At 41.3% G+C, this 12,471-nt stretch overlaps 1 protein-coding gene across 10 annotated transcripts in view; it reads right to left on the bottom strand.

Annotated features, from left to right (window-relative positions):
• The window catches only part of gro (TLE family member transcriptional corepressor groucho), a 94,374-nt gene that overhangs the window by 44,495 nt on the left and 37,408 nt on the right, over positions 1 to 12,471 (bottom strand). For all 10 annotated transcript variants that reach the window (XM_076531758.1, XM_076531764.1, XM_012285364.2 and 7 more), the window contains exon 5: positions 7,901 to 7,945. In XM_076531758.1, the coding sequence (XP_076387873.1) occupies positions 7,901 to 7,945 (45 nt within the window). The remainder of the gene's footprint in view (positions 1 to 7,900; positions 7,946 to 12,471) is intronic.

The raw sequence follows: 12,471 nt of genomic DNA, 5'->3' as shown, positions 1-12,471 counted from the left end.
ATTATCAGCGATCGCGTCTCAGTATAATTTCCAATAGGGCGTGGGAAAAAACGCGTAATACCGTGATACCGAATTTCAATGCGGGTCCCGACGATTTAATTGAAAAATCGAACAGCGTGCCGGCGCGGGTGCAAAATCGCGAAAACACCGTGCAAACGTCATGAAATTCGGGGTTAACGTTTGCGGTGAATTTGTGCAACAGACACGTGACAATCGTTTCACCGCCACGTGAGCTCTCTCTTCCTCCTTTACTTTCAAAGGAAAACAGTTACTCATTAAGCGTCTATTAAATCGATTCGCAATTATACGAACGGCCACGTGATGCGATTCGCAATGACCGTCACAAAAGAATGATACCAACCAGGCAATGTCGTAAAATTTCCCTCGATATTGCTCCAGTTAAATAACCATCCAGTTATCGAACAATGTACCGAAGTTACCGATTAGGGGACTCGAATGTGGGTCTGTTTTCAATGGCGTTGACGAACGTCATTTTAACTGCGTTTGGAACCTGTGGAAACATTTTCACAATCGCTGCAATTTCAGGACTGTTTGACAATTTGTGTTTCAACTTGGTTGATTTAAAATACAGGGAACATACATTTGGAACCGAAGGTTTAAGAATTGTTTTAAGTTAAATTAATTGGTTTACGTTTACCGAATTGTGGCTTGAGCTTCTGACAAAATGTTGAACGAAAAAAGACGCTGTAATTAGAAGACAAATTATAATGACTCGATGAACAGACTACTTTAATTAGCTCAATCGTTCAGACTCAAAGTGGTCTTAAGCTTGCACAAAGTTTAATAAAAAGAATGTTCGTGATCGACATAGGTACATTAAATTGTGGCTAATAGCATATAGACGCATTTATAACGCCACTACGATAGATTAGTTTCAATAATTCAACGAATGCGATCAAATATGTACGGTAATCAACATTACGGAGCTCGACCGACAATCGCACTACCTATCGCAAAGCGCCAATATAACGGTCTAATTGCATCGAAGCTAGCTAACAAAATTATCCGTGTACAAATTAATACTCCATTTGCAACTGATGCTGCTTCGTTTATAACGAATCGACTGTGTCTTTTATATCGCATTTCCTCCATTCCCGTTTTAATGCATTTCAATTTTCTACCGTAGGACATATGTTTAATAAATCCCGAGCATATGTGAATCAACCTTTAAGTAGCCATGTTCGAATCACGATTGCCTGTGGTTATTCCATAATTCGTGATTAAATGTAGAAATATGCTACGGTCACGTGAAATCACAATGCTGTCGCGTAAGTGGAATGAATTAATATGTGCTTTGATATTTGTTTGAGTCACACTTGTAAATTTATTTCTGTAACACGTTGCATCTAACGTAAAAATTTTTACTTGAACACATATGTTCGAGAAGACCAGATTCATAAATTTTACAGATTTTGAAAATTTCTACATCTAAATATTTAAATGTTTATCTCCTAAAAATTTGCAAACTTTCAGAAGTCCAAATTTTTCAATTTCAAAATATTTCAATTAATTTTCGAGTCTCAAAATTCCTGCAATTTCTAAGTAGCCGAATTTTTAAATTTGACAGTATGTAAATTTTTGTTGAAGCTTCCAAAAAATTTTTGCTAAGGGATATCGGTAAACCACCCCTTAAGTAACCTAATTCGAGTCACCCCAATGATTCCTATTCATCGAATATTTGGTAGTTAATAAATGGCGAGGATGGGATCGAGGGGGTTGGTTTTTCTGCATGGAGATATTCAGCGTCGCAGGAACGCGTGACTCCGCGCGCATCCACGTTTCCGAGTCGAACAAAAATGTCATTATTCCCACGGGGGACAGAAAGATGGAAAACTGCCGCGTCCACGTCAGTTCGATTCCGCCTGGGCCGGGGGGTGGTGGCGGCGGCGTAGACCAAGGGTGTGCGACGAAAATGAAAAAAAAAGAAGAAGCGTCGACGAAAAAACTGACAAAGAGAGAGCGAACGGAAGCAGGGGGGCAACGGATGACAGAAGCGAGACGAACGCAACAAGGGACAGCAAAAAGAGGGAAGGTGGTCGACGAACGGGGAGACGAGGAGAATTCGCGTGGCGGGGTGTCGCGGCACTGTGCGGCGCAAGTGTTGTCCGGTACGAAAAAATGGTTATTCCTTTTCGAATGTGCCCGATGCACATGCACGTTTTCCCGCAGAACGGATGGTCCGAGGGTAGCGGAGCAAGACGAGGAGAGCGAGCGAGAAGAGGAAGAGGGTCGACGAGAGGATGGAAAGGGTGAAAAAAAAGGAAGGGTAGATGGAGGTGGCCGAACGGGCAGGAGGAAGAGGAAGAGGAAGAGGAGGTATAGAGTAGGAGGAGGTAACATTGAGATTAGCAACGGGTAAAAAATCGATGTCATCGCCCCCAGCCCACCGCACCCTCGTTTCGCTCGCTCAACTCAACCCTCTGCTACCCCCGCAGGGCCAAATAAAAGAACTCGAATACACGACCCCTGGAACGCGTGCGTGTACGTGTGTAAGCGTGTACGTGCGGGCACATCGCGGAATATGTGTGTATATGGACGCGAGAGTGCTGGAAAAGCGACCCCCGACTACCGAAAGCCGGAGAGGACGGGAAAGAGAGGGATGAAAGGAGAAGAGGGAACCCGCGCGGATAGATAGACGTGCACGTGTGTGTGTACGTGTGTGTGTACGTGGAAGAACTGGAAAGGCAGGGTGAGTTATATGCAATTGGTCAGCCTGCACATTTTTTATCGGGCGCCGAGCCGCGCCGCGCCCGCTGCGCACCCGCGATGAGAAATGGTAGTTACTCTTGTATCGACGAACGCCAAAGGCGATACGAATATGTATTTCTTCGCGTACCCACGGAACCTTTTCGAGGGTGAATCGAAGATCTGTGACCCTGCTTACGAATGATGGCACACTAAACGCTTCTCCGCAACGAACGAGTACGCTCAATCCCCGCGAATCGTTTCTATTACGATAATCACCGTTTTCAACGGCTTAACGAGCTCGTTCCTCCCTAATTCTAACGTTGTAAGTTTTTGACGACCCCGTAAAGTGTTGCTGAAACAACTCGAGGATTTTCTGCCGTGGAACACCGGGTTGTGGTTGCTTCCACGATTTATCGGACCTACTTCGACGCTGGAACTATCAAACCGGTCAAATGACCGGTTCACAACTTTCTTATTTCAAACTACAAAGTTTATTAACTTCCCTTGAAACCCGTGTTGGTTTTTATCGTGAAGCGTGTATTGAATTAAGTATCGATTCATTCACTTTTCTACTCTATTTTTAATCTTGAATTATGTATGCATTACACGCTGATACCTTTAGCTTAAAAGACAAAGTTAACCACAATTTTGAAAATTCTCTGTGACTTACAAGTCCCTCTTAATTTTTTTATATTTTGTACAAGTCTCAAAGAAATTATTGTAACTACAAAGACATAAGTTAGTATAAATTTATAGCATGACCGAGGCTTCGATCTTCACCTGACATGAACATCATAATTAAATTGCGCCCCCAAAGTTATAATATCGTTACCGAAATCTTAGCCTTTACTTTGACCTCTGAAGCTCAAAGGATTGAAACTTCGCACAGTCGATATAATGATACAATAAAATAGAATACACCAATATCTTACGTGCACTCATATTGCACCGCATCGTGGCTTAATTGAGCAGGAAAGCTTGTCTTTCGAGGACAAGCCTTTCAATTAAGCGATAAACGTTATCGGTTAGGTTCGCTGAACCATCCTACGAGTCGTTGCACGAAGGAAACAACAATGTTGCACGCGAGTCTCACCGGTTTTGCATTCTTTTTCAACCCCGTCCTCTCTTAAATCTCGACTGCTCCCTGAACACGCGAGACCGTTTATCTTGTCTCGTCCTTCCTCCTCATATTTTTCTTGCTCACCGTTGCGCCTCTTTTACAATCCCCTTCTTTGTTTTATTGCTCGGGTCATTCGGGAAAATCTTGTTTTTTCATGAATATTGTGGCATCCGCTCGTGATAAATTGTCAGAAACACTCGTTAAGTGTCTACTCTAATGCACCAAAATAAAAGTTACATGAAGTTCACATACATAATCTTTATTATTAATTATTTAGAACAAGTTTACCATGGTGATAATTTTTGTAGTTACACAGTATCATACAAATTATTAAAAGCAAGTATTATGAATGTATAATCTACTTTATTATTAATTATTTAGAACAAGTGACTGCCACGGTGATAATTTTTGTAGTCAGACACAGTATCATACAAATTATTAAAAGCAAGTATTATGAATGTATAATCGTCCCAAAATTAAGAGCCCCAATGATAAAAGAATAAAATTTGATTTTCACCCCCTTTCTCAAAAATCTAGATATTCGACGAAAATCGAGGAAGTTCAAAAAATCGAAACAATGGAAGAATAGGAAGGACAAATTAATCGGGGCCAGAAATGGCCGTTTCGATGGCATTATTATTACGTCTCTGGCGAGGAAATGGCATTCTCCGAGGCGTGAGCGAGCTCGACTCCGAGAACTTTTAACTTTATTGAGCTCCAGCAGCGAGCGAGCACAGCCAGCGGCGGCCTCGCGTCATACTAATAAAACTTTTTACCTTTTGCGACAAGCGTAAAACTCGTTTCTCGGTCTCGCGTAAGGGATTGTTCGTCGGATCGCTGTACTGTTCGGTCACGACGGAATTTCAACTTGTAATTTTGAATTACCGACTTCGTCGCACTTTTTTCCACCCCGTAAACGATGTCACGAGTGCCTACCGAGAACGGATACAGCGAGAAACTTTCGGAATAAGAGAAAAACGGATGAGAAATTTGTATTGTGTTCTTAAAACATTTATCGTCTGGATTTTTGCATTAAGGACTAAAGTAATGCGAGGCAGTAGAGAAATCTTAAAAAAGAAATTTTTTCAAAGAAAACCTTGCAAAAGTGTATGCCAAAAATAATGTAAAAAATGATTAAAAGAAATTGATCATGAACAACCTAATATTTAACAAATTAAAATTAAAGTTCAACCTCCAAATAATAATGGACAAACTTTAAACTGGAAATTGCCTTTGACTCTGCAAAATTGAATATATTTTAAAATTAAGTTCAAGTAAAGTCAAAGAACTACTCCAATCTAGCCTACAGTTATTGAAACACAGGAACAAATAAAAATTTTCAACACCATGCAGCCAAAATCGTAAGCTAACAGAAAGATGCGAACGAAGATACGATAGCTCGCAGCTGTATCCGCTAACAAAATAATTTTACAAAAGAATAAAACAGTTGTAACCACCGGTGGTCTATTCAGAATGATCGTTCCATCGATATACCGCAACTATTCCGACAAAAGCGTCCCCGTATCGAATCGGTTCCTCGAAGTATCCGCACACATGACCGCATTCGAGCGTCCGCGTCGCGGCCACCCCCTGGGGGTCGTTCGCGCGTGTATAGGGCACGTCGTACAATTATTTGAAGAGCGAAACAGGCCGAGAGGTCGGCGAAAGGGGAGAAAGATTCGTATAAGAACTGGGACATTGCCAACAAATTCGAGTTAGTCGAGTAGCGAGTGGTAAAGTGGTGGTTGCGGCCTTTAACGGTGGAGCGGGGAGGCAAACGTCGACTCGGGGTGGCGGCGAGAGAGATCGAGGCTCCGGCACGAAAGGGTGCGAGCAGAAAGGGAGAAAGTACGAGAGGAGAAAGTGGAGGCAACGATAGACTAATGGGAAAGAGAGCGCGATAGAACCGAAAGGGATGAAATCGGAGAGACTCGAGAACGGTGCCGGGTAAAAAGGGTAAAAACGAAGGGGTAGCTTGGCTAAGAAGGGGACGGAAGACAGACGGAAGAGGGACAGAGAGCGAGGAGCAACCTTGTAGGGGAAGATTGTTTTCATTCGGTGCTCAAATTGAAAAGGAGCGAGGACCGAAGACCGCGATTCGAAAGCCGGCTAAGTGCCGGAGACAACCAAACGGAGGGTGATTTATTCTCTCTCGTCTTTCCCCCCTCGACCAACCCCCCGACTTGCTTTTATACTGAAACGAAGAAACGGGGAACGGGAGAAGAGGGAACGCGCGGAGACGGAAAACTTGAGGATTCGTACAAGTGGCAACGTAATCAATTTTTTTCGAACGCGTCTTAATTCGCCCGGCTGAGAAAAGTAATGTTCGCGACACGCTTAGACATTATTTCGAATAACCTACTGATCCAAGTTGCTTCCGAACAACGAATAAGTAGCGCAATAAATTTCAATCTTGTAGTTTTATTCGAAGTACGATCCATTAAAAAAATAACCCTTGCTTTGACCACTGAATTTCGTCCCCACTTACACCGTTTTAAATTTGATAAACCCAACAGAGGGAAGTTGGCACACATAATCTCCGAAAGTTGGTCCGTTAAAGGCGAATGATTTTTAAACGATATACCTACTGTTTTATATTGGTAGACGGAGGGAAATGAGGATAAGTGGTTACTCGATACGATCGTATAATTGCTAATGGGCGCATAGAAGGGGCAATAAAAGTAAGAGAGGGAAACGAAAAATCGTTGGTCGTCGGGAAATCAATCCCCATCAGGGGTAACGGCGACGACAAATTGCAGCTAGCTAGTGTAACACCGGGCCAGTAAAGGTCTTCTAACGCTAATTAGAGGAGAAATGAAAAGTTATTGGTTATTCGTGGCCGGTTAATTAGTCGCGATCACGTTGCACTCGAGTGTTTACGGACGATTTGAAATTGAATTTGTTTATCGATTCATTTTTATTCGTTGCAACGTTCTGGCGCTTTCAAACCGTGAAACTTTATCGATTCGTTCATTGAAAATGACTATCTCTGGCATGGGTATAATCTGCGCATAATCTTCGACTAAAAACTTAACCGCAATCACCGTTATTTGTAAATCTAACTTCGCTACACGGTGTCTGGTAAGAAAATACCGAAATTGCAGAAGCACAAGTTTTCGAATAAAGAAGTTTTATACTTCAGCAAATGAAGATCTCCCGAGAGCTAAATAAAAGTTTATTCCAAATCTTCACGGTATCTGTCTAAATTTTCGAGCTGCCCCAACGGAACAAGGTATAACATCTTTCGAACGGTAGATAAACAGAGCCGGAACGAACGCATGCTAATTAGTCGATTAAACGGCAACACGTTTTAACGGGCACGTATCAATTCGAAGCGCAAATCGTACACGGCAATAACAACGCCGCCTATAAAGCATCCTAAGCTAACTAGTTTGCCACTTGAACCACCGGACGCAATTTCGCGCCGATTTAATGGTGGACCGGCCTCCTGTTCGACGATGCTACCCCTACTCTGTCCCTCAGGCTTGCACCCCATTAAGCAACGCCCCTGGGTACAAGGGTGAGAAATGATCGGCCGCTAATGCTAATGAATATCAGCTCGTCGGTGTCAGGGAGGGTTGTTTGGAGTTTAGGACTCTCGCCACCCCATCCCCCGTGGCCCCTTTTCGAGGAGTTGGTTCGCGTGCAACGAGGGGTCGTGGTCGCTTTTAAGAAAATTGTCGACAGAGGGGGATGATGGCCCACTCTGTTTCCCCTAATTAGCCAAAATTACACGATTTCCCGGGCCAGATGCGCCGTGCCGTGTCGTGTCGTCTCGGCACCCCCTTCGTTTTTGCGGCCAACAAGGGGTCGCTGGACGAACTGGATCGCTCGACATATTCCGAACTTAATTAACGAGAAATCTTTTGATCCTTAAATTACCCCGCGATAGAAATCGGCCGGACATTCTTAAAGCGCCTACCGTGAGCTAAATAACGTGTCTCCCCCGTTCTTGCGAACTTCGCTGAAAGGCTAACTTTGCCACGCGTTTTAGACTGCGAACAGATAAAGACGCACCCTCTCGACGTCCATGAACACGATAAGGTATTGTTTTCGAAAGAGAAGACTTACCTGCTTGTGCATCTCCACGTTGAGGCCGTAAGACATTTCGTAGTACTGAAACAGAAAAATAACAGTCGTCAATGGTACTCGCTAATTTGTCTTTCGATTCTTCCTATTTACAAATAGTATAAAAGAAAACCGATTCTTCCTGCTTTGCAAGGAATCTTGTCAAGAAGAAGATAAGAAGCGATTAGACGCGAAACTATAGTAATATTTTTGATAAATAACCTCTGTCAACGTTTGACGAACGTAATTTAGAAAACGGTAGAGCATCGGTAAGCCTACAATGGCGGGAGCTTTAGTCGACCTCCCCCTTCTGTCGTTCCTTTCATTAGCGATACTTAACTTCCGTTTCTTTACAATATCGTTTCAGACCGTCTAGAGTTTTCACGGAGAAAGCACGGAACCCGGTCGGCAGAAAACTTTTAATAAATACAACAAGCTTCTCGTAAATCTCGACGAAACGAGAACCGCCGTACCACTGTTTCCCTTCCTGTTCCCTTTCACTCGTTTCTACGCCGCTTGCGAGCTACCTACAGAAGAAAGGATCATTACAACCTTCTCCTGCCAACGAGCTGGATCAACCGACCACTTTTGTCTCTTCCGCGAAGAATTTGTGATCCGCGCCGTTTCAGATTCAAACTGATCTAACACCGGATACGCTTTTATGAAAAAATCACCCTTTTAATACCGAAGCTGGGGTTAAATCTTTGCACCTCGAATAATCGTCTAGCATTCATCGGAAAGAAAAAATTATTGTCGACTTCTTGATTCGAAAACTTCAGATAGTTTGCTTATTGCAAAGTTTCGCTCGACCACCGTTATGGCGCTACGATATAAAAGTGATCCTCGAGGGAGCGAAAATGTCCCACACTAGGTTGCGGTAGAAATCCTATTGAATATTAAAGTTCAATTTGTACGAATTTGTATAACAAAATAAAATAATCAGGAAGAAAAATAAGAAATATTTAATAAGGTTATCATAAACATTCGACAAAATATCACATATGCAGCATAGTGCAATGAAGAAGATATTAGGAAACTCGTGTTCGAAGGTCGAAGCTGGAAGAGTCGGCAGATGAGCCGTCGAATAAATTTATCGTATACAATTTCATAATAATTCAACGTCAGTGGGAAGTGAGCCGTTCAAGCAGACAAAGTGTACATTCCATCATGCCCCGTGATCTAGGTTAAATTACCCTTGCAGTTCGCTCGGTTACGTAACAACCGTCCCCGGCGAGGGTTGAAAATTGATTATCGATGTCGTCGATGAGTGAATAAATTTCCGCGTATTCTTCTGTCCCGCGTCACGACCGATTTAACTAAGAGCTCGCGAGATCGTGCACCTACAGAGTGGTCGGATTCGTTTATTGCCGCGAACCTGTCACCTATCGATGAATGTTAAACGACGTCGTTAATTTTCAAGTGTAAGGAGCCGGAAAGCGAGGAGACTGTTCGACGAATGAATAGACTTTACGAGAAGATTCCCTTGGAAGCCGAACCGTTCCAATTGGGTTAACTACATACAATTCGTGGTACGGGTCGACTGATCGTAAATTGGTTAGTAGCTAAAGTCACTTGGGTACCAGTCACTCGTTCTGGGACGCATTACGTACGGAAACGATAATTCTAGGACGCATTATGGCTCGTAAAAATGTTAGAGCAGATGGCATGCAGAAAGAGAACTCGACAGTGACACGAGAACCACATGGTTACGGACATTCTGCTTGTTTATTACACGACCAATTTACACCGATATATTCTTTATTTATGACCGATTGTTAAGTTCACTTTGGTAATGAAGCTCAAACATGCATATCTTACGTTACAAGATGGACGATTCTCTGAGGACAATAATGATGCTGGTTGTTAAGATCACCGACTGACAAGTTTTTCAACTTATTCCAAGTTAACAAAATAGTGTGCACGTTCAAGAAATTCAAAGTCCCCACATTCCACGTACCAAAGTATCCAGATTACACAGTTCAAAAATTAAATAACTAAAAAATTTGAAGACCCACAAATTTTGAACTTGTCCGAGATAATCTCAAAGTTAAAAAATATGTTCTGTTCGCGATAATGCTATATTCGTCGAGGGGAGTATAAATAGAGGGATAATAAAAGACAAGTTGAACGCCTAGTTATACGGGATAGTTTCTTATCGGGAATATCGTGGTCATCGTAGTCCGATCGTGATTATCGATTGCATTATTAAGTTGGTATATTTCCGTGGGCGATGGTATCGATCTCTGTATAGCATCTGTCGGGCAGGGATGTGTGCGGTGCTTTCTCTCGACGAGCGAAGCCAAGCCCCCGAAGCCATTCGTCCCGGAACGAGCGGCTAAAGGCGGACACGCAGTGCTAAGCGACAGCCACTAACCGATTTACGATCGCGCAAGCGCACTCACGAATCGTACGATACGATGCACTTTACCGGAACACAGCCTGGATCGAACCCCTCGTCCAGGCTCGGACGTGACTCTTCCTTTCTCCCGTTGCTTATCAGCTTACCTCTGTTTCGACGCCGCGCTGGATTACCACTTTTGACTTAGTCACTGCCTCGGACGATCGCCAGTTCTGTTTACCAATCCGAAGACTAATTCGACCATTCGATTTCTTCTCTTTATGTTCCTTAACCCTTTGCCGTGCTTTGACGAGTGACGCACTCACAACTCAAATGTGATTAATGTTACTCAAATTTTGAATACTCTTCAACTTGAATTTTAGATCCAACTATAATTTGCGTTGTCAAGGATCCCTGAATATAAAATACTTAGAACATTTTTATTTTCTTTGTTCGTTTTAATGTTATAGTACTGAATGGTTAGTCTTGACTGACGCACCTTATAAATAAATGGCACGGCAAGGGGTTAAACCCTTTGCACTCGGCAGGCCCACCACCATTCGATTTAATACAATAATTTGAAATAAGTTATTTACTAATTCTATATAGTTCTCGTGTATGAACGTAGTGAAATAGATGGTGGAACTTCAAAAGAACTCATTTTTAACATTTTAATTAATATTAAGTTGCTGTTTGCATACAATAATCTTCGAATGCAAAGGGTTAACTTCACTCACTGTTCTAACATAATTTTAAATAACTGCATGAGGGAGTTCACGTAAAAATTTTATGAAGTTTAAGTTCTGGGGGTTGAAATTCTGAAAGCTTAATTTTTTTTTTAAAAATGAAAAACACGTATTTCTATGATTTGTGATGTAGGAAGTACAGCAGTATTTTTAGCGTGCAAAAAGAATTTTATATTAAATTTATTCGTTATTCCCCGTAACGAAGGGAGTGTAATTTAATCACAAATTATTTCACCTGTTTATCGGACGCGTACTAAAATTTAACATCCTATTGTTACGATATGCAACGTACGGTTTTAATTAATAAAATAAACTGTACGTATAGAATGACAGCGATCGATACACGGAATTGATCTTGCACGATTCGAGAAATTTGCGACCTGTTGAACCAAGAACGCATCTGGATGAGAATACCTCTCTTCAGCGGATAAAATTTCCATTTTTCATGCAATTGAGATTTCAATAGAAAGATCGTTAAGAGAATAATTTTAGAGCCCATGGTTAAGTTTCGGTCTTATTAATGTCCTTCCATCGCTTTGACACAACTGACCCTACGCTTCATCGGAACTCAATCAAATTAATTTGCGGTAGAGAAAGCGTATTTGTGATATCGTAGTCACGCTACATCGTCGATAATAGAAACACGAACTCTGACACGAGAAAGCAATTCGAAGGAATGGTACCTTTTGTCCTTGTTCTGATGTATATTTTATCGTACAGGAATTATTGAAACGAGCTGAAATTTAGAGTTGTATCGCACATAAAGTTCGGTCTGTAAAATTATTTATAAACTTGTTATACAATGTTCGAATATAACAAACAAGTTGATGCAACATTTTATTAAAATAGGATTAGAAAAATAGAAACTCATGAATTAATTAAATTAGCGATTGAGCATGAACATCAACCCTTTGCATTCTTATGTCAAGTGTAACTCGACATAACATCTCTTGGATCTTATAAATAATTCAGATAATGGATTGTTTAAATAAACACATTTTCGTTTATTTACTATTTATAATAAGGAACAAATATATTTGTTACATATCTCACTCTGTTGCAATACATTTAATTCAGAACCCCTTTCATTTATTTTGTAACATTTCTCTTGGATCTTATAAATAATTCAGATAAATGGATTATTCAAATATACATATTTTCGTTTATTTACTATTTATATTAAAGAACAAATATATTTGTCACATGCCTCACTCTGTTGCAATTTAATTCAGAACCCCTTCGATCTATTTTGTGAATGAAGGAATGTTGGCAGGAAGTAAAAATTAAGTGCAAAGGGTTAATAAAAAATTTCTTCGTTTGGTGATGAACAAAAATTTAATAAAATAAAGGAGTTTCTTTATGAGTAATTGTAATGATTTCTCGAGTAAATTTTGATATAAATAAATGTTACTCGGGCGCATAAAGTGTAGGAAGGGTTAAAAGAGAGGCGGAAGAAAGGAGGAGGAAAAAGGAGAAGATTATCCGAAAGC

Source organism: Megachile rotundata, chromosome 5 (genome assembly GCF_050947335.1).
Source record: "Megachile rotundata isolate GNS110a chromosome 5, iyMegRotu1, whole genome shotgun sequence".
In the NCBI taxonomy this organism is placed as follows: Eukaryota; Metazoa; Arthropoda; class Insecta; order Hymenoptera; family Megachilidae; genus Megachile; species Megachile rotundata.
Note: the sequence above shows the minus strand (reverse complement) of the source record. Positions and strands in the feature narration are given on the sequence as shown.